The 22,991-nt window shown below is 37.6% G+C and overlaps 1 protein-coding gene across 2 annotated transcripts in view; it reads right to left on the reverse strand.

Moving 5' to 3' along the window:
* Positions 1-13,285: 13,285 nt before the first annotated feature.
* RAD21 (RAD21 cohesin complex component) overlaps positions 13,286-22,991 on the reverse strand; it is a 29,844-nt gene continuing 20,138 nt past the window's right edge. For both annotated transcript variants that reach the window (XM_006048323.4, XM_044928642.2), the window contains exons 9-14: positions 21,589-21,812; positions 20,297-20,456; positions 19,738-19,883; positions 17,466-17,615; positions 15,596-15,679; positions 13,286-14,966 (exon numbers count right to left, since the gene is read on the reverse strand). In XM_006048323.4, the coding sequence (XP_006048385.1) occupies positions 14,775-14,966; positions 15,596-15,679; positions 17,466-17,615; positions 19,738-19,883; positions 20,297-20,456; positions 21,589-21,812 (956 nt within the window). In that variant the 3' untranslated portion in view covers positions 13,286-14,774. The remainder of the gene's footprint in view (positions 14,967-15,595; positions 15,680-17,465; positions 17,616-19,737; positions 19,884-20,296; positions 20,457-21,588; positions 21,813-22,991) is intronic.

A 22,991-nucleotide genomic window follows, 5' to 3' on the forward strand; every position in this document is an offset into this window, starting at 1 on the left:
GTGGGAAAGTTTTGCCAATTAACTATAGTGATCATTCTTTCATTTCATTCATTTTTTCCTCTAAATTTATTGAGATTATATTGATATATAACATTGTACAGAGGAGAAGGTAATGGCACCCCACTCCAATACTCTTGCCTGGAAAATCCCATGGATGGAGGAGCCTGGTAGGCTGGAGTCCATGAGGTCGCTAAGAGTCGGACACGACTGAGCGACTTCACTTCACTTTCACTTAACATTGTACAAAAAGCACAGCATGTTGATCAATACACCTATCTATTACAAAATTATTACCAATATGGTATTCACTAGTTCCGCTCTCTCTTCACGTAGTTACCATTTCTTTTTTTGTAGGGAGGATATTTAATATCTATACTCTCAGCAACTTTCAAGGATATAATAAAATATTATTAATGATAATCACCATCATATACATTAGATTCCCAGACTCATCTCATAACTGGTTTATTCTCTGATCAACAACTCCCCTTTTCCCCCACCTCTCAGCCTGTGGTCCTACCATTCTACTCTGCTTCTATGAGTTCAGCTTTCCTAGATTCCACATGTCAGTGATATCATACAGTATGTGTCTTTCTCTGACTTACTTCACTTAGTATAATGTCCTCAAGGTCCATCTATGTTGTAGTAAATAGCAGGATTTCCTCGTTATGATTGAATAATATTTCATTGTGTGTGATGTATATTTACATACATTTGTATTTACTTTGTATATTCACATTTTTTTCCCCCGTTTTTTTTGTTATTGTTGAAAAACACTGAAGAGGTTTCCATCAGTTCAGTTCAGTTCAGTTGCTCAGTCATGTCTGACTCTGTGACCCCATGAACTGCAGCACACCAGACCTCCCTGTCCATCACCAACTCCTGGAGCCTAGCCAAACTCATGTCCATTGAGTAGGTGATTCCATCCAGCCATCTCATCCTCTGTCATCCCCTTCTCCTCCTGCCCTCAATCTTTCCCAGAATCAGGGTCTTTTCAAATGAGTCAGCTCTTTGCATCAGGTGGCCAAAGTATTGGAGTTTCAGCTTCAACATCAGTCCTTCCAATGAACACCCAGGACTGATCTGCTTTAGGATGGACTGGTTGGATCTACTTGCAGTCCAAGGGACTCTAAAGAGTCTTCTCCAACACCACAGTTCAAAGTATCAATTCTTCTGTGCTCAGCTTTCTTTATAGTCCAACTCTCACATCCATACATGACTACTAGAAAAACCATAGCCTTGACTAGATGGATCTTTGCTGACAAAGTAATGTCTCTGCTTTTTAATATGCTGTCTCAGTTCAGTTCAGCCGCTCAGTCATGTCCGGCTCTTTGCGACCCCATGAATTGCAGTACACCAGGCCTCCCTGTCCATCACCAACTCCCAGAGTTCACTCAAACTCATGTCCATCGAGTCGCTGTCTAGGTTGCTCATAATTTTCCTTCCAAGGAGTAAGGATCTTTCAATTTCATGGCTGCAATCCATATCTTGGCTTATTCTTTGGTGATAGCCATTCTAGCTAGTGCGAGGTGATATTTCATTGTGGTTTCTATTTTTTCTTTTTTGCTTTGAAGTTGTATGACTTCTTTGTATAATTTGAATATTAACTTCTTATCAAACAGATGATTTACAAATATTTTCTCCAATTCTGTAGGTTACCGTTTCATTTTTTTGATGGTTTCCTTTGTGCAGAAGCTTTTTACTTTGTAATCCTACTTATTTTTGCTTTTGTTGCCTTTGCTTTTGGAGTCAAATCCAAAAAATTGCCAAGACCAATGTCAAGGACTCTACACCCTATGTTTTTGTCTAAGAGTTTTACAGTTTGAGGTCTTAAGTTCAAGTCTTTAATCCATTTTGAGTTGATTTGTCTGTGTGGTATAGGATAGGGGCCCGTTTTCATTCTTTTGCAGATTTCTTGGGAAATCTTATGGACAGAGGACCCTGGTGGATTGCAGTCTATGGGATTGCAAAGAGTTGGACATGACTTAGAAACTAAAACAACAACAACCCAGATATCCCAATGTTATTTATTTGGTGCCTTTGTTGTAAATAAAATGATTTACATATGAGTGAATTTATCTGTGAGCTCTGTATTCTAGTTCTTTGATCTGTTTGTTTTTATTGCCAATACTGTATTGTTTTAATTACTATAGCTCTGAAATATAATTTGAAATCAGGAAGTATGAGTCCTCCAGCTTTGCTGTTCCTCAAAATTTCTTTAGCTATTCGGGGTCTTCAAAGTCAATTTCCCTGGGGGTTCTCAGTCCCTTTGCCAGATCCTCAAGTTGGGAAATCTGTTGTGGGTCCTAGAACTTTCTTAACAGTATGAGAATTTATTTGGTATAACTGTTCTTCAGTTTATGGGTCATCTGCTTGGTGGCTCTGTGGTAGGGTTAATGGCGACCTCCTCCAAGAGGACTTATGCCACACTCAGGACTGCTGCATCCAGAGCCCCTGCCCTTACGGCAGGCCACTGCTGACGCGTACCTCTACAGGAGACATTCAAATACTCAAAGGGACGTCTGGCTCAGTTTTTGTGGGGTCTCCTGGTGTCCACAAGGTTTTGTTTGAGCCCTCCAAGCGTCTTTGGTGTGTATGGGATTTGATTCTAAATGTGATTTCTCCCCTCCTACCATCTTGCTGGGGCTTCTCCTTTGCCCCTGAATGTGGGCTATCTTTTTTTGGTGGGATCCAACATTCTTCTGTCGATGGTTGTTCAGCAGTGAGTTGTAATTTTGGAGTTCACAGAAGATGAGCGCATATCCTTCTACTCTGCCATTTGTCATTCCATACAAAATTTTCAGTTCATTTCGGTTCAGTCACTTAGTTATGTCCAACTCTTTGTGCCCCAGGAAGTGCAGCACGCCAGGCTCCCCTGTCCTTCACCAGCTCCTGGAGTTTGCTCAAACTCATGTCCATTGATTCGGTGATGCCATCCGACCATCTCATCATCTGTTGCCCTCTTCTCCTCCTGCCTTCAATCTTTCCCAGCATCAAGGTCTTTTCTAATGAGTTGGCTCTTTGCTAGAGTGTTGGAGCTTCAGCTTCAGTCCTTCCAATGAATATTCAGGGTTATTTCCTTTAGGATGGACTGGTTGAATCTCCTTGACGTCTAAGGGACTCTCAAAAGTCTTCTCCAGCACCACAGTTAAGAAGCCTCAATTCTTTGGCGCTCAGCCTTCTTTATGGTTCCACTCTCATATCCGTACATGACTATTGGAAAAACCATAGCTTTGACTATGTGGACCTTTGTCAGCAAAGTGGTGTCTCTTCTTTTTAATACACTGTCTAGGATTGTCATAGCTTTCCTTCCAAGGAGCAAACGTCTTTTAATTTCACGGCTGCTGTCACCATCCGCAGTGATTTTGGAGCTCAAGAAAATAAAATCTGTCACCATTTTTACTTTTTCTCCATCTGTTTGCCATGAAGTGATGGGACTGGATGCCATGATCTTAGTCTTCTGAATGTTGAGTTTTAAGCCAACTTTTTCACTCTCCTCTTTCACTTTCATCAAGAGGCTCTTTAGTTCTTCTTCGCTTTCTGCCATAAGGGTGGTATCATCTGCATATCTGAGGTTATTGATATTTCTCCCAGTAGTCTTGATTCCAGCTTGTGCTTCATCCAGTCCAGCATTTCTCCAGCATCTCTCATTATAAGTTCAATAATCAGGGTGACAATATACAGCCTTGATGTACTCCTTTTCCTATTTGGAACCAGTCTGTTGTTCCATGTCCAGTTCTAACTTTTGCTTCTTGACCTGCATACAGATTTCTCAAGAGGCAGGTCAGGTGATCTAGTATTACCATTTCTTGAAGAATTTTCCACAGTTTGTTGTGATCCACACAGTCAAAGGCTTTGGTGTAGTCAATAAAGCAGAAATAGATGTTTTTCTGAAACTCGCTTGCTTTTTTGATGATCCAACAGATGTTGGCAATTTGATTTCTGGTTCCTCCCTTTTCTAAAACCAGCTTGAACACCTGGAAGTTCATGGTTCACATACTGTTGAAGCCTTTCTTGGAAAATTTTGAACATTACTTTGCTAGCGTGTGAGATGAGTGCAATTGTGCGGTAGTTTGAGCGTTCTTTGGCATTGCCTTTCTTTGGGATTGGAATGAAAACTGACCTTTTCCAGTCCTGTGGCCACTGCTGAGTTTTCCAAATTTGCTGGCATATTAAGTGTAGCACTTTCACAGCATCATTTTTTAGGATTTGAAATAACTCAACTGGAATTCCATCACCTCCACTAGCTTTGTTCATAGTGATGCTTCCTTAGGCCCACTTGACTTCACATTCCAGGATGTCTGGCACTAGGTGAGTGATCACTCCATCATGATGATCTGGCTCATCAAGATCTTTTTTGTACAGTTCTTCTGTGTATTCTTGTCACCTCTTCTTAATATCTTCTGCTTCTGTTAGGTCCATGCCATTCTGTCCTTTATTGTGCCCATCTTTGCATGAAAAGTTCCCTTGGTATATCTAATTTTCTTGAAGAGATCTCTAGGCTTTCCCTGTCGTTTTCCTCTGATTATTTTATTTCTGTTGGAATTTTGTTAGGGATTACATTGAATCTGTTTATTGCATTAGGTAGTATGGATATTTAATAATAATAATTTTTCTAATACATAAGCACAGAGTATCTTTCCATCTATTCATGTCTTCAGTTTTTCTCAATATTGTATAGTTTTCAATGTATACTCTTTCACTTCCTTAATGAAATTTATCCCTAGGTATTGTATCCTTTGTGATATAATTGTAAATCAGATAATTTTCTTAATTTCTCATTCTAATAATTTATTGTTAGTGTGTTGAAATGAAACTGATTTTTGTGTACTGATTTTGTATCCTACAACTTTACTAAATCTGTTTATTACAACATTTTTCTTGAGGGGGAGAGTCTTTAGGGTTATCTATATATACTTTGCTTATTTAACTTATATGCAGAGTACATCATGAGAAACGCTGGGCTGGAGGAAGCACAAGCTGGAATCAAGATTGCTGAGAGAAATATCAATAACCTCAGATATGCAGATGACACCACCCTTATGGCAGAAAGTGAAGAGGAACTAAAAAGCCTCTTGACGAAAGTGAAAGAGGAGAGTGAAAAAGTTGGCTTAAAACTCAACATTCAGAAAACGAAGATCATGGCATCTGGTCCCATCACTTCATGGGAATAGATGGGGAAACAGTGGAAACAGTGTCAGACTTTATTTTGGGGGGCTCCAAGATTACTGCAGATGGTGACTGCAGCCATGAAATTAAAAGACGCTTACTCCTTGGAAAGAAAGTTATCACCAACCTAGATAGCATATTCAAAATCAGAGACATTACTTTGCCAACAAAGGTCCGTCTATTCAAGGCTATGGTTTTACCAGTGGTCATGTATGGATGTGAGAGTTGGACTGTGAAGAAAGCTGAGTGCTGAAGAATTGATGCTTTTGAACTGTGGTGCTGGAGAAGACTCTTGCGAGTCCCTTGGGCTGCAAGAAGATCCAACCAGTCCATCCTAAAGGAGACCAGTCCTGGGTGTTCATTGGAAGGACTGATGCTGAGGCTGAAACTCCAATACTTTGGCCACCTCATGCAAAGAGTTGACTCATTGGAAAATACCCTGATGCTGGGAGGGATTGGGGGCAGGAGGAGAAGGGGACGACAGAGGATCAGATGGCTGGGTGACATCACTGACTCGATGCATATGAGTCTGAGTGAACTCCGGGAGTTGGTGATGGACAGGGAGGCCTGGAGTGCTGCGATTCATGGGGTCGCAAAGAGTCGGACACAACTGAGCCGCTGAACTGAACTGAACTGATATATACTATCATGTGTAAGTAGATACAGCTTTAGTTTTAATTTTCTGATTTGGATGCCTTTTATTTATTTATTTTGCCTAATTGCTCTGACTAGGACTTCCAGTACTGTTTTTAATAAAAAGTTCAAAGAGTGGGCGTTCTTGCCTTGTTTTTCATCTTAGAGAAAAAGCTTTCAGCCTTTCACCTTTTAGTATGATGCTAGCTGTGGGCCTGTCCTATATGGCTTTTACTATGTTGAGGTACATTGCCTCTATAGCCATTTTGTTGTGAGTTTTGATAATGAAAGATGTTGAATTTTGTCAAATGCTTTCTGTACCTCTGTGGATTTTTACCTTTTTGTTACTGAAGTGTATCACATTGACTGATCGGCAGATATGGATCCATCCTTACATCCCTGGAAAAAAATCTGATTTGGTTGTGGTGTATGATCCTCTTAATATACTGTTATAATCAGTTTGCTAATATTTTGCTATTTTTGACTTTATATTCCACAGGGTTATTGGCCTATAGTTTTCTTTTCTTGTAGTGCCCTTGTTTGTTTTTGGTATCAGGGTAATGCTGGCCTGATAAGATGAGTTTGCATGTGTTCCTTCTCTTCTGTGTTTTGGAAAGGTTGAGAAAGTTTGGTGTTAATTCTTCAAACAATTGATGGAATTCACCGGTGAATCCATTTCCTCCTGGGCTTTTTTTTTTTTTTTTCTTTTAATAGTGGATTGTTTTTGATTACTGATTCAATCTCACCACCTGTGATTTTTCTATTCAGATTTTCTATTCCTAATTCAGTCTTCTAGAAATTTATCCACTACTCTAAGTTGCCATGTATTGTTTATAATATTCCCATATAATACTTTGTATTTCTATTATAAATTTGTCTCCCGTTTCATTTCTAATTTTGAGTCCTCTCTTCTTTATTAGTAGTCTACCTAGACATTTGTCTATTTTGTTTATCTTTTCAAAAGAAAGCTCTTAGTTTCATTTTTTTCCCTAATATTTTTTTAGTCTCTATTTCATTGATTTCCACTTGAATTTATTATTTCCTTCATTTTATTAACCTGAGACTTCATTTTTTCTTTTTTATAGTTTATTAAGATGTAAAGTTAGGTTGGCTATTTGAAATCTTTTTCTTTTATAGGTACTTTTATTTACTGCTATAACCTTCCCTTTTACAACTGCTTCTGTTGCATCCCGTAAGTTTTGGTTTTATCTATTTCCAATTTTTATTTGTTCGAATTTATTTTTTATTTCTTTTTCAATTTCTTCTTCAACCCATTCGTTGCTCAAGGGTATTTTGTTTTATCTCCACATATTTGTGAATATTCTAGTTTTCCTCTTGCAGTAGATTTCTAATTTCATACCATTGTTGTCAGAAAAGATGTTTGATATTATTTGTTTTCTTTAATTTGGTGACTTGTTTGATGGTCTAATATATAGCTATTCTTGAATAATGTTCCATGTGTACTTGAGAAGAATGTGTATTCTGCTGGTTTTGGATGGAATGTTCTCTAAATGTCTAAATCCATCTTGTCTAATGTATCACTAAGTCCAACATTTCATTTTTGAATTTTGGTCTAGGTGATCTATCCAGTGTTGAATGTGGGGTACTAAACTCCCTACTATTATTACTGCCTCTTTCTCCCTGCAGAGATATTTATTATTTGCTGTAAAGCAAGGGCTTCCCAGGTGGTGCTAGTGGTAAGGAGCCCACCTGCTAATGCAAAGGACATAAGAGACTTGGGTTCGATCCCTGGGTTGGGAAGTTTCCCTGGAGGAGGGCATGGCAATCCACTCCAGTATTCTTGCCTGGAGAATCCTCATGGAGCAGCCTAGAGGGCTACACTCCATGGCGTCGCACAGAGTTGGACACGACTGAAGCAACTGAGGACACATAATGTGTATATTTGGGTGCCTTGATGTAGGCTATGTGAATATTTATAACTGCTATATCTTGGTGAATTGAGCCCCTTTATCATTATGCATTGACCTTCTTTGTCTCTTATTAGTGTTTTTGGCTTAAAGTCTGTTGTGTTTGGTACAAGATTAGTTGCCTCCACATGCTTTTTGTTTCTACTTGTAAGGAATATCTTTTCCCATCCCTTCACTCTGAAGTGAGTCTGTTGTAGCTAGTATATATTTGGGTCTAGATTTTAATCCCTTCAGCCATTCTGGGTGTTTTCATTGGTGAATTCAACTCACACATATCTAGAGTTATTATTGATATGTAAGGACTTAACTAATGCAGTTTTATTAATAATTATCAGTTTGTTTTACGTCTCCATTGTTTGTTTTTACCTCATTTCTGGCTACTTTTGTAAATTGGTGATTTTTTATGATCATATATTCTGTTTCCCCTTTCTTTATCTTTTACGCTTTTACTATAGGCTGTTGCCTTGTGGTTACTAAGATGGTTACATAAGACATCTGATAAATAAAACAGTCTATTTTAAGATGATAGAAACTTTAATTGTCTACAAGAGCTTCACCTTTTTGATCTTCTGCCTTCAAATTTTTGATGCATTATTTACTTTTTATATAGTGTGTTCATTAACAAATTATAATAGCTATAATTATTTTTAATACTCTTTTGATATTTATACTGTAGTTAAGTGTCTAACACATCGTCGTACTACAGAATTAGTTTTCTAAGTTTGAATGTTTACTTTTACCCATATGCTGTATACTTTTGTACATTTTCATGTTACTGATTGACATTATTTCATTTCAGCTGGAAAAACTACTTTTAGCATTTCTTGCAAAGCAGATCCAGGGCTGATGAGCTCCGCCAGATTTTTTTTCTGCTCTAGAAAATTTTGGGCTGGCAATTATTTTTCTTTCAACTTTGAATATGTCATTGTATCTCTCCTGACCTAGACTTTTAGTTGAGAAATCTGCTTAGAGCCTGATGGAAATTTCTTTATAGGTTATTATCTTTTTCCCTTGGCTGCTGTTAGGATTATCTCTTTATTTTTGATTTTTGACAGGGTCATTATAATGTGTCTTAGATATGGTTTTATTTGCACTGAGTTAATAGGGTTATATTAGCTTTGTATACTTGGATATATAATTCTCTACCCAGACTTGGAAAGTTCTCAGCTATTATTTGTTTTAAATTGAGGTGTTGTTATCTCTGCAACCCCATGGACTGCAGCACCCCAGGCTGCCCTGTCCTTCACCATCTCCTGGAGTTTGCTCAAACTCATGGCCATTGAGTTGGTGATGCCATCCAGCCATCTGATTCTCTGTCACCCCCTTTTCATCTTGCCCTCAATCTTTCCCAGCATCAGGGTCTTTTCCAGTGAGTCGGCTCTTTGCCAAAGTATTGGAGCTTCAGCTTCAGTCCTTCCAATGAATATTCAGGGTTATTTCCTTTAGGATTAACTGGTTTGATCTTCTTGCTGTCCAAGGGACTCTCAAGAGTCTTCTCCAGCTCCACAGTTCGGAAGCCTCAATTCTTTGGCTCTCAGCCTTCTTTATAGTCCCATTCTCATATCCATACATGACTACTGGAAAAACCATAGCTTTGACTATATGGACCTTTGTTGGCAAAGTGGTATCTCTTCTTTTTAATACACTGTCTAGGATTGTCATAGCTTTCCTTCCAAGAAGCAAACGTCTTTTAATTTTGTGGCTGGTCGCCATCTGCAGTGATTCTGGAGCCCAAGAAAATAAAATGTCACCATTTTTACTTTTTTTCCATCTGTTTGCCATGAAGTGATGGGACTGGATGCCATGATCTTCATTTTTTGAATGTTGAGATTTAAGCCAGCTTTTTCACTCTTCTCTTTCACTTCTCATCAAGAGGCTCTTTGGTTCCTCTTCACTTTCTGCCATTAAGGTGGTATCATCTGCATGTCTGAGGTTGTTGATATTCCTCCCAGCAATCTTGATTCCAACTAATGCTTCATCCAGTCCAGCATTTCACATGATGTACTCTGAATATAAGTTAAATAAGCAGGGTGACAGTATGCAGCCTTGATGTACTCCTTTCCCAATTTTGAGCCAGTCCATTTTTCCATGTCTGTTTTTAACTGTTGCTTCTTGGCCTGCATACAGGTTTCTCAGGAGACAGGTCAGGTGGTCTAGTATTCCCATCTCTTTAAGAATTTTCCAGTTTGTTGTGATCCACATAGTCATAGTCAGTGAAGAAGAAATTGATTAAAAAAAAAAAATCCCTTGCTTTTTCTATGATCTAACGGATATTTGCAGTTTGATCTCTGGTTCCTCTGCTTTTTTTGAATCCAGCTTGTACATCTGGAAGTTCTTAGTTCACATACAGTTGAAGCCTAGCTTGAAGGATTTTGAGCATTACCTTGCTAGTATGTGAAATGAGTGCAGTTGTACGGTCATTGGAACATTCTTTGGCTTGCCTTTCTTTTGTATTGGAATGAAGACTGACCTTTTCCAGTCCTGTGGGCACTGCTGAGTTTTCCAAATTTGCTGGCATAGTGAGTGCAACACTTTAACAGCACCATCTTTTAGGATTTGAAATAGCTCCACATGAATTCCATCACCTCCACTAGCTTTGTTCATAGTAATACTTCCTAAGGCCCACTTGACTTCACACTCCCTGATGTTTGGCTCTAGGTGAGTGACCACATCTAGAGTGATGATGGTCATCTGGTTCATTAAGACCTTTCCTGTATAGTTCTGTGTATTCTTGCCACCTTTTCTTAATTGCTTCTGCTTCTGTTAGGTCCTTGCTGTTTCTGTCCTTGATGGTGCCCATCTTTGCATGAAACATTCCTTGGTATCTCCCGTTTTCTTGAAGAGATCTCTAGTCTTTTCTCATTCTGTTGTTTCCCTCTATTTCTTTGCATTGTTCACTCAGAAGACTTTCTCTCTCCTTGCTTTTCTTCAGAATTCTGCATTCACTTGGGTTTATCTTTGCCTTTCTCCTTTGCCCTTTGTTTCTCTCTTCTCAGCTATTCGTAAGGCCTCCTCAGACGACCACTTTGCCTTCTTGAGGTGAATATATCATTAGTTTTCAAGTGCACAACATAATGATCTTTGTATATATTGCAAAATGATCACAGGTGAACATCCATCACCATATGTAATTACAAATTTTTTCTTGTGAGAACTTTTAAGATATACTGTTAGCAACTTTCACTTATGCAGAACAGTACTAACAACTGGAGTCACAGTTATGCTATATATGACATCCCTATGACTTATTTTATAAGTTGAAGTTTATACATTTTGACCTCCTTCCCCCATTTCACCAATCCCTCCTTCCCCACGTACCTTTGGCAACCACTAATCTGCTCCCTGCATCTGTGAATTTGGGAGTTTTTGTTGTTTTAGATTCCACATATAAGTGATATCACATGGTCTTGGGTTTTCTCCGACATGTCATTTAGCATACTGTTCTGCAGTTCTATCCATTTTTGCAAATGGTGAGGTTTCATGTCATTTTCTATGGCTGAAGAATATTCCATTGTGTGTGTGTGTGTGTGTGTATTCAAGACACACAGTTTTTATCTATTCATCCATCATAGACACTTAAGTTGCTTCTATATGTTGGCTATTATAAATAATGATGCAATAAATTTGTGTCTTCTTCAGTTAGTGTTTTTTATTTCTTCCTATAAATACCCAGAAGCAGATATGCTAGATCATACGTCAACTCTATTTTTAATTTTTAAAGGACCCTCCATACTGTTTTCCATAGTGGCTGCACCTATTCAGTCTAACAGCATACCAAGTATTCCCTTTTCTCCACATCTTCACCAACACTTTAATTTCTTGTCTTTCTGATAATAGCCATTCTGACAGGTGTGACATGCTATCTCACTGTGGTTTTGATTTCCATTTCCCTGATTATTAGAAATATTTTTTTCATGTACTTGTTGGCTATACTTTTTGGAAAAATGTTTGACACTCTCCCCATTTTAAAATGATTGTTTTGCTATTGAGTTGTATGATTTCTTCAAGTTTTACCTATTAATCTCTTATCAGATATATAATGTAAATGTTTTCTCCAATTTTGTTTTCAGTTTTCTGGCAGTTTCCTTTGCTGTGCAAACGCTTTTTGGTTTGATATAGTCCTACTTGGTAGTCTTGTTGCTTTCTACGGTCAGATCCAAAAAAATCTTAGTTGAGACTGATTTCAAGGAACTTATCACGTTTTCTTACAGGAATTTTATGGCTTTACATCTTTCAAACTTTACTTGATTTATAGTAAATTCTGTAATTTCCAGCCTCATTCTTTTGTACGTGGTGGTTGTTTTCCCAATACCATTTTTGAAGAGACCGTCATTTCCCAATTGTATATTCTTGGCTCCTTGGTTGTAAGTTAACTGGCTGGTAAAATGTGTATCTAGGCACCTTCCAGGTGGGCATTTTGTCTGCTCCCTCTGATTTGGGCCTGGCTCTGTGTGCACATGCACTCCTGAGTCGGTTAATTCCTTTGCTGCTTGCTACAGTCCTGTGGTTTGAATGTCAGCTTGTGAATCCTGTTGGTTATCAGAATTAGCTGATCAAGGGTCCTTCCCTCAGGCAGCAGCCATAAAAGCTCGGGCATCAGACACGTGTATGATCTCGTCTCAGAGATATAGTGGTCACTTGAAGCAAGCTAGATGTGTCTGTTGGTTTTCCTAGTCTCTGAAGAGGATCCCAGTCACCCCTACAGGAGTGCTAAATTAGAAGCCTGAACCCTAAGCATCAGCTTTTTTTCTCCCCTCTGTGTATTTATTAAAAATTTTTTTCGAATATAACTACTTTACAGTGTTGTGACGATTTCTGCCGTACAGCGACATGGGTTACCTGTATGCATATGTACATCCCTTCCCTCCTGAGCCTCCGTCCCGCCCTTCTAGGTCATCACAGAGCACTGAGCTGAGCTCCCTGTTATGTGGCAGCTTCCCACCAGCTATCTTACACGTGGTGCTGTATGTATGTCAGTGCTCTCTCCATTTGCTCCACCCGTCTTCTTCCCCTGCTGTGTGCACAGGTGCTCTGTACCTCTGCATCTCTACCAAGCATCAGCTTTCAAATAGAAGCTTTTCTTTGTTTGCTGAGTGCGTGAAGTCTTAAGTGTCTTAAAAGTTCACAGCTGGTGGTGGGACAAGTCAAATGCTTGAATGCAAAGATGGGTACGTTGCAAGTTACCTACTGAACACCCTGGCTAAAGTAGATTTCTTAGATGGATCCAGCAAATCTCCAGAACATTGTTAGTTAGCTACATTTGTTTAGACCCCCAAGGACACACCCCCCACCCACCATGTCATAATTTCTATGTACTTAGCAATTACAAGACTATAACTATGCCCCAAAAGATTCCTCAGCATCAGCCATTTATTGGCTTCATTTTAATCTTAATACATTCTAATACACCAATACACCTTGTAAAGATTTATTATTTTGTACTCTAAATAGCTCTTGAAAAATTCACTATTTGTGTGGATAATTAGTCTAGTTAAGGCAAAAAAGGAAGCAATATTCTTGGGGAATGCCACCAACTGAATAACAATAGTCCAAAATTTACAGCTTATAACACAACTTTTATTAGAAAAGTTATACATAACATAGCATCAACTATTTTCAAGAACAATATTAAACCCGATAAGCAACAAAAACCAGACTAACAAAATGTGTAACGAGAAACTAATGACCTTTCTATAATCAAACATTCAATTATCTACAATGTCTTTATACAAAGGGAGAAAAAATCCATGGTTTACAGGCACATGATACTGAAATAAAGCGGCAATAGCAATTTATACAATTACCATTCTCAAGAAACTGAATCATCAAAACAGGAATTACGAGTTCACAAATTTAAAACATCTCACATAATTTAAAATTATTGGGTATACACTGAAGTCTGATTTTTTTTTCCACACAAGTGCCAACACTTAAGCTAGAACTTTTAGTGTGTAATTTTGCCCTAAAAAGTTAAGACACGTTTTGATAATCATAACAGTCACATAATTTCTGGTGCTACCTGGTCTGTTAATATTTAAAGCCTTTATTTGGATGTTTTTCACTTAATTTATAGGAAACTATTGGATTTCTGTTGCAAAGCTATTACAGTTCCAAAGGAGTGTGCAAGCTTTGGAAAAAAAGATCAGTACTAAAACTTACAATAAATATCAAAGAAGCCATTAGTTTTTACAGCACTGTCTGCTTAAAGGTTAAGTCTACCAGTTGTACAAATTCCCATCAGTCTGTCCTTTCAGTTAGCACAGCAATTTCTATTTTCATGATCTGAATACTCAAATGTGTCCAAACATCTTTTTAAAACCTTGATTTATAGCTCCTGGAAAATTATAGATGCTTTTTATCTTCATTCTACTCTAAAAAGTCTATTTCTGCTCATTTTAGAGTCTCACTAAAACAACAGATTTCAGCATAGTAAGATTCATTAAAAAGTTTCAAATGGAATGATTTACAAAATAGGGCACTTTAAACCAAGTCCTACCTTTTTATAGTTACAGTACAATTTCACATACCAACCCCCACCCCCAATGGTGACTTGTGAAATTATACTTTAAAACTTATCCCGAGAAGACAGTCTGTTTGGGGCACCATCCCGGAAGGCCAATGGTCCCTTCTAAGACTGCCGGGTGTTGCTGATGGGAAAAGACAATTTCTGTCAAAGATTCACACTACTGTTCTTAACTGTCAGGTGTTTTTTCCTGAAACGTTCTCCTTTAGAATGCAGTAATGGAGAACTAAGAAAAACTCCAACCTTCATTTGCTACTCAATTATATGCGCCAATATTGCACACATCTGTTCTGGACTGATCTTGGGGTGCTTGCTTTCTCCACCAGAACACAAACACCATACAAGCAGTTCTGCTTAAAGAGGAGATGGGTAAATTTAAAATACTGGAAAAAAATGAAAAAAGGCAGAGACTTTGTACAGACAAAAATCTAAATTTTCTCGAAGGGTTTTGTGTGCCCTACACACGGGGGCAATTTGTACACACTAGTGAAATGAACACTAGCTCTAAGGCTTCTAGCTGCTCAAATAATGTGGAACCTTGGTCCCGGTGTTGCAATGATATCACTGTACGGCTCTTCCTGTGTCAGCTCAATAGCTTGCTGCTTTTTAAGAACCAAGAAGCTGTAGAACTTTGCTGCAGCTTGCTTTCTGTTCGTGTTTCGGCACAACTCAAGCAAACTGATAGATTCAGCTCCAGTTTTAGCGAGAGCTCGCTGAAATAAAACCAAAGAGGAAGGATTAAATGAAGGTAATCAGCAGACCAAAGCAGTAATTTTAGATGCATACTATTTTTGTATATTATGTGAATGTTTCTCATATTTAAAAAAAAACAAAGGGACAATGTTAACACAGACTCATTTCTTTGTAGATTTAATTGAACTGATAAAATAGTAAAATGTAGCACTTACAGTTTCCCAAACTTTCAACTATCCTTTGAATCTATTTTAGGAGACCCTGAGCATCTTGCCTGGTATTTCATAAAGCAATCTCCTCTGTATCTGATACATGAATGCCCAAGGATAAGTGACACTCTAACCCTGTACAATGATTTGACAAATTTAATGATTCAACACATTAAATCTGCTCAACCCAAAATAAGATGTATACACACACCAAGAAGCTCTGCTTTGCAGAGTAACAAAGGGAAAGTATTCACCTGGATGCTTTCCAGGCTTGATTTTAGCCTAACAGCTTATGTATTAAAGTAGTTTAAGGTATGTGGTTTTGGAAGAAGTTTCAGAAAAGGCAGACTTGCTGGTTATACAGCATGTAACTTTTCCTTTTAAGGAAACAATGCCAAAAGCCTTTGATGAAATTTTTCTCTAAGCCTTCACTGGCATACCTGAAGACCATGAAGCATCTGCTGGGTCCTTTTGTTCCACCTTCTTTCCTCTTGATCCTGATCACCCCCTGAAGCATCTTCATCCTAAGTGAAAATGACCCCACACAAAAACTGACAAAACTACTACAAAATGAAGCAGAATCTGTTATCTCCTAAAAACTCTAAATTGTGCATTTTGGTTAGTGGAAAAAACACTTAGCATTTAGTTCAATCTGTTTTTAAATTACAGAAGAATGTCCTCTGTGCATTTAGCTGACTATATGATTCTGTACTGATCTAGAAGCATGGGATCTATACAGTGTGGTCCATGGACTAATGCTGGCAAGCAATGGGTTATTGGCCGCTGCTAAGAAACTTGTATCAAGTGTTTCAAAAGAAAGGGGCTATAATTTATATTTAACTGTAATAGCCTGGTTCCCAGTCACCTGCCACCTACAAGACTGAGATTGGCACTGGGCAAGAGCTGAGATACTCCCAAACTATATTGGAACTATACATAATATCCAAAGGACTAGGAGTTAACAATTTCAAAAACATCAGAAAGTATAATTTTTAATACTAATTGAACATAGTCTGAGATTCTCTAGAACACTGGTTGAAGAATTCTGGGGCTAAATTCTTACTTTAAAACAATGTAAGGCTCATAATCAAGCCCTAAGTGGTTATGAAACCTATGCTGGCATAAATTACAAATATGAACAGATGGTAATGAGAATTAGTCTTGGAAGAAAGTTTAAACATAAAGGTTTAAATAAAATATTTGACAGGACATCAAAGAGAAAAATATCTAAGTCTTCAATAACAATCTTAAAGATCGAACAAAAGCAGGGGGTGGAGGGTTGGGAAGACAAAAGACCCTGAACAGCCAAAGTGTGCATGAGGAAAAGGAAATCCATTCCCAAACTACCTCTACTTTTTTAAAAAATAAAAATCAGATCAGCCAAGTCACAGCCCACTCCACTCTAACGAAAACACAAACCCCTCACAAATAGAGGGGTTATATGAGAGGCAGATGTTAGTAGCAGTAAGAACTGACCCTCAACCACAAGAGAACATCTCAGAGCAGCTTACAATTTAGAAGTCAAGAAATCAGCGAAAGGGCAAACCTCTTGTCCTCCAAAACCCACAAGGGACCGAGTGAGTTATTTAACACAGCATAAAACTTGAGGGTCTTGATGGTCTAGAGCAGTGGTCCGCAACCTTTTTGGCACCAGGGACCGGTTTTTGTAGAAGACAATTTTTCCATGGATCGGGTAGGGTGTGATGATTTGGGGATGAATCAAGAGCATTACATATATCGTGTGCTTTATTTCTATTACTACGTTGTGATATATAATGAAATAATTATAAAACTTACCATAATGTAAAGAGCCCTGAGTTTGTTTGCCTCCAACTAGATGCTGCCATCTGGGGGTGATGGGAGACAGTGGCAGGCGCTCCACAGCACTAGCATCACCACCTTGGCTCTACTGGCATCAGATAATCATAAGGAATCTCTTGCATGCGCATTTCACAGTGGTTTGCACTCCAATGAGAATCTAATGCCACTGCTGATCTGACACGAGGCAGGGCTCAGGTGGTGTGAGGATGGGGCGTGGCTATAAATCGGATGAAACTTCACTCCTTCACCTGCCGCTCACCCCCTGCTGTGAGGCCTACCTAGTTCCCAACAGGCCTTGGACCAATGGTTGGGGACCCCTGGTATAGACTACTCACTAAGAATTTTGCTAAGTTTTGCTTTTATTCAAACATTTTTCATCACTCTGATAATTAACTCAGCTCCAATATGAAAAACAACAACAAGCTGGTGGAAGATTTTCACTAAATCTGGATGGGATTGTACTCATCAGATCTTTTTACATTTCCTTACCTCCTCCTCCTCATCATCTTCTTTCTCCTTCTCCTTCTCTTTTTCTTTTTCTGGTAAAAGTTCTAACTCCGGAATTAACTGACAGATATTTGGAGGTTCTTCTGGGGGCAGCTCTACAGGAGGTATTTCCATCTGCTCTGCCTGCTGAGGCTTAAAGCAATAAAAACAAGGCAATTTAACGATGCACATTTTAAAGGTAGCTTCTTTTAAGTTGTAGTTGCTGCAGTTCTCAAAATGAAAAGAAATACTGGGGTCACACCTCCACACTTCCCTCATAATCAAAAACTGATTACAAGTCTCAACATTAGTTTACAAAAGAAAATCCATTCACTGTCTTATTATCCTAGAGCAAAGGCGCTTTGTTTTTATACTTAACTATTTGCAAGCACTTAACAAAAAATCCTCAAAACTTTCTGTATTAACATTTTAGGAATAAACAGAATCCACTGACTCCAGGGCAATGCAAAAAGACTCTACCATTAATTAGCCTGGCACAGGCAACCATTACTGTGTAAGACTGCCTTAAGGTCATTGCAACTCAGCTTGAGTGCTAAATAGGCCTTTGGGCTCCTCCTGAAGCAAATAATACAAATGAGGAGACTATTTTTCTGGATCCATTTCTTGTATTTTCTTCTCTGACTTAATACAAACAAACGAGAACATTAAAATACTGACAAGGGAACAATTATCCAGAGAGTGGTACTAAAGCAACCCACCTATTACCTGCTCCCCTTCCTGAACTCAAAGAGAAAAATGCACCCAGCCGAGAACTAGTTCTTAAAATTCGCAAGGAATATTCTTTTGCCAGTGTCTTCATGGAGGCTGAACCAAGAGCCTAAGGTAAAAACCCTAAGAGTATCTATCACCTGACACCTGTCTGAATGACTAACCTGTCAGAACACCAAAAAAGACGAGAGACAGCAGCAAGTGTTGGCAAGGATGAGGAGAAAAGGGAACCTTCACGCACTGCTGCTGCAAATGTAAACTGGCTCAGCCATTATGGAAACTGTGGAAGTTCCTCAAAAAATTAAAACTTAAATTAAAACTAGAAATTTCACCTCCAGGTACTTATCCAAAGGAAATGAAATTACTATGTGGAAAAGATGCTTCCATGCTCACAGCTAAGCTATGAAAACAACCTAAGGGTCCATCAACACATAAATGGATGAAGAGAATATGATACACACAGACACAGATATATTATTCACCACAAGAAATTATGCCTTTTGTGACAACACAGATGGACCTGGAGAGCATTATGCTAAGTGAAATGAAAGATGAGTCCTATATGACAGCTGTATCACTTACATATGCAATCTTAAAAAGCTGACATTCACAGAAGCAAAGAGTAAAATGGTGGTCATGAAGGCTAGAAGGTAGAGGAAATTAGATGTAGCAGATGTTGGTCCGAGTATACACTTCCAGTTATAAGTAAGTTTGGGGGATCTAATACACAATACGATGATTACAATGAACAATACAACTGTCCCTGCGTATCTGCAAGGGATTAGTTTCAGGATCCCTCTTCTAAATAGAAAAATTCATGGATGCTCAAGTATCTTACATAAAACACTTATTCCAGACAGCCCTCAGTATACATCCATGGATAAGGAGGTTCAACCAACTATAACTACATACTTGAAAATTGCTCAGAGTAGATCTTGTGTGACAAGAAAAAAAATCTAATTCTGTATAAAGTGATGGATAGTAACTAAACTTATCATAGTAATCATTTCACAATATATACATGTATCAAGTCATTATACTGTACACCCCAAACTAATACAATTTATATGTCAATTTTATCTCAATAAAAATGGAGGGAAAATGTTCCATCTTGCTAACAGTTATTTATTAGCAAGAAGCTTGTTCTATTTTACTCAAAATGTATTTAACAGGTTCCTTATGTTGCTTTTCTTATTCTATCTAGAACTGTCTGATTCACCATGAGCTAATGTTTGAGAAATAAAATAAAATTAGAACCTAGTATCAAGGAATCCATATTAGCCAAGGATGTTCAGGCCACTCTGAAGCAAGACTATCCAAGAGGAGTCAGAAAAAAACAAAAACTTATACACTAAAAACAATTCCCACTCAGGGCACACAGTATTTAGATCCCTGGCTGCCATTTTTTCTCTCTGGATCCATTCCTTGCTATTTTCTGCCCAAACCAAGATACTTCAAAAGGTCTCCTTAAATAACACTTGCTACTACTAGGGATCTAAAATATTGTATGAACATCCCAAACATTTTGATGGAGACATGTGCTTACAGGGATCACGGGTTCTGGGTCAATTTGTCCCGCTTTTCGTTTAACTCCCTGAGGTGGTGGTGGAGGCATGGCGGACTCATCCAAGTTTGTTCTGCTGGTCTCCATCGACTCCTGTAGGCGGCTGGGCTCTTCCAAAATGGGCTCATCTACAATTGGTCACATGAAGAGAAGACTTAGGTCATACAGTCCTTAACAATATTTTAGAACCATTTAATAGTAATATGCCACAACATAGGTACTTTCCCTAGTAAGGAAGGCAGAATAAAATTTTACCTCCACAAAAGTTACTCAATTTATAACAAGACATTTAAAAGTGGGAGGGAGCTTTAAAAGGACAGGTGCCACTTCCAGTCCAAGGCAGGACAATCCTTTAGCAGACTAGCACTCAGCCAACTCCTAAACCTCTAAGCAATCAGAGAATATAAAGCATGTATTTCCCTGTTCAAACTTTGAGTACACTTCTTTGTTCCTAATTTCTTTTACTTTGGCAATATATAGGTAAAATTTAAGCCAAATGTTCACTTAAACTTTATGAGGGAACTATTCTAATAAAACAGACCGATAACATCACGCTGCTGATGTTGCTGCTGCTGGTCCTCTCTAGGAACCTCTGGATTTTCAAATTCTTTGAGGAATTCATCCAAATTATCAGCCTCTCCTCCTTTCCTCCTTTTTCGAAGATCTTCTGGTACTAGTGGTGTAAGACAACGTGTAAAGAGCTATAAAAAATAAAAAAATCAATTATATAATATCTACTACAAATCACAAGAAATGAAAGCCTACCACTAACATTACAATGTTTTAATAGTTGGTGCATATATACATAAAATTGAGCATGATTTCTACTTAATGTTATACCATATTCACACTCCATTCTGTAATTTGAAGTCCTGTAAGATTTTCATTGCAGCAATTTTAGATAATTTGAGGATGAAATTTTTTTATCCATTGTTTAACTTGGAGATTTAGTTTTAAATTTATTGACCTGCAGTTTATTTTCACATTCATACACTTAAAACTCAATCTAACTGAAATCATACCCAACAGCTTTACATAGTACCCTTTTCACTTAATGATATAGTAATTTTATATTATTTCTAGTATGTTTAATGACTGAATATTCCACTGAGTGGAAATATATATGCTTGTGCATATATATGCCACGCTTGAAAGATTTTTTAGAAAAATTTAACTGTAAATAATAATTATTTAACATCTTCATAGAGTTTTTTCCCCCATATTTTAAATTGTCTCAGGAAAAATTACTGACAATGAAACCACTAAGTCCAAAAAAAAATCATCTTAAGAACCTTCTTCCAAATGACGATGATTGTGCGTCCGAAAAAATAGCAGTTTTAACAAAGCTTGCTGCTTTAAAGACTTTGTTTTTAAACAATCGGTTCTAAGAATATTTCAACTCTAGAAAACGGCTTGTAAATTAAAAGAAATTCTCATAAAGCCAGAAATCTGTATTGTGGGAAAAGGAGAACCAAGCCATGTTTTAGCCAGAAAGCATCACCTAAAGAATGTAGACTTGAACCACGGTACACACTAAGGCAACAGAACCACTAATTTATCATAGGAAGCTGAGAAAGAACTATTATTAAACACAACAGTGGCTTTTTAGAATAGTGAAAATCCATTCCACATCTTTTAGAGATGTAGGTGTCACTTATAATCTTTCAAATCAGGTTTATGTTCAGTATACTGTGGTTTAAGGGAGAAAAAAGATGCCATATGGCTGGCTGAACAATACCTGATCAAAAATGATTTAAACAAAAGGTTTTAAAGTTTATTTTAAAAAATGATCAAAATCTGTATGAAATTTTAAAAATCTGCAAATGCTATTACCTTCAGTAGTCTGTTATTCCATAAAGGTTGAGCAGGTAAAGAGAAGAGTTTTTCCACTCCTCCTGTCTCTTTCCACATCATCAATTTCTTGGTGGGTGGTGCCAGATCCAAAGTAGTAACAATATCAGAATAATCACTAAGCTGGGCTCTAATTGTCTTGCTATCCAACTCTTTGACACTGTCAACAATGAGCTTCCTCTTCCTCTTGGCTTTTGTTTCTTTGACTGGCATGATAAAAGAAAATAAGGTCATCTTTCTGAGAGGCGAGCAAGAACCCTACAACTTTGGTCTCATTGTATTTATGCCTTTCTACATGCCTAGAAGAAATGTTAAACTTTCATGAGTACAGAATCTATTTTAACTGATGCTTCCCAAGCATCATACAGAAGCTGACATATGATAAATGTTCAATAAAAATTTGCTGAATGAGTATGTATAGACTTTTAGCACAAAATGGGCAAAAAAAAAAAAAAAGAACCAATTCATTTTTGCCCATGTAGTTTTATACTGTAAACACGAAACATATCTCACCTCATTCAGAGTTAGACCCAAGCACTAGGTTTTGCCAATTAGCTAAGTGACCATTAAAAAAAATTAACTTCATTTTGCTAACGTCTTTATTTTCTCATCTGAAATATGGCCAACCACTTACAAGGGATTGTAAAATAATTAGTATAGTGTCTGGCATAGATTGAGGACTCCATAAATGGTTGCAATTACTATGATTTTTATTAGAAAAGTTATAATTCATGTATGGCAGCTGCATAAGCAGCTTGATGAAGTGAAACAAGCCCAAACCCACTTAAATGAACCTGAAACTCCATCCTATACACTTTTTGTGGGTTCATTTCTAATCCTTACTAAATTCTTACAAAGCAGGTAACATTATCTCAGTTTCTTAAGATACAGAAAGGCTCATGGTATTAAATAAATTCCTCAAGATTTCATTCTGTCATACGTTATATAACTCTATTGGTTTTAAAGATAAAATATGCACGTGGTTCAAAAGTCAAGAAGCTGTTACACAGTGATGGCCTCTGTCCAGCCTTCCTCCAGCTACTGAGTTCCCTTCCTTGAAATTACAAGTTCAAGTTAGCTGTCTTAAACAATGCAGTATTTGTCCTTACTTTTTTTAATAGATCTCTGTGATATCTGTTAATAATACAGTACATAATTTACTTAATTACCAAGGTTACCCTACTACTGAAGTTCTGTGAGGAAAGCCTTGTTCATTTTTATATTTTCAGTTCCTAAATCATGTTTGTTACATAGAAAAGTATTCTTTTTAAACCAGAAGCCATGTACTAATTTTGGTGATCAGATTCTATGTAGGAAATCTCGAAAGTTAATCTTGTTTTAACTTAGAAGTAATAACAATATCTTGAGTCACAATGTAAATAGCT

The sequence above is a fragment of the Bubalus bubalis genome, chromosome 15, assembly GCF_019923935.1.
Source record: "Bubalus bubalis isolate 160015118507 breed Murrah chromosome 15, NDDB_SH_1, whole genome shotgun sequence".
Taxonomy (NCBI): domain Eukaryota; kingdom Metazoa; phylum Chordata; class Mammalia; order Artiodactyla; family Bovidae; genus Bubalus; species Bubalus bubalis.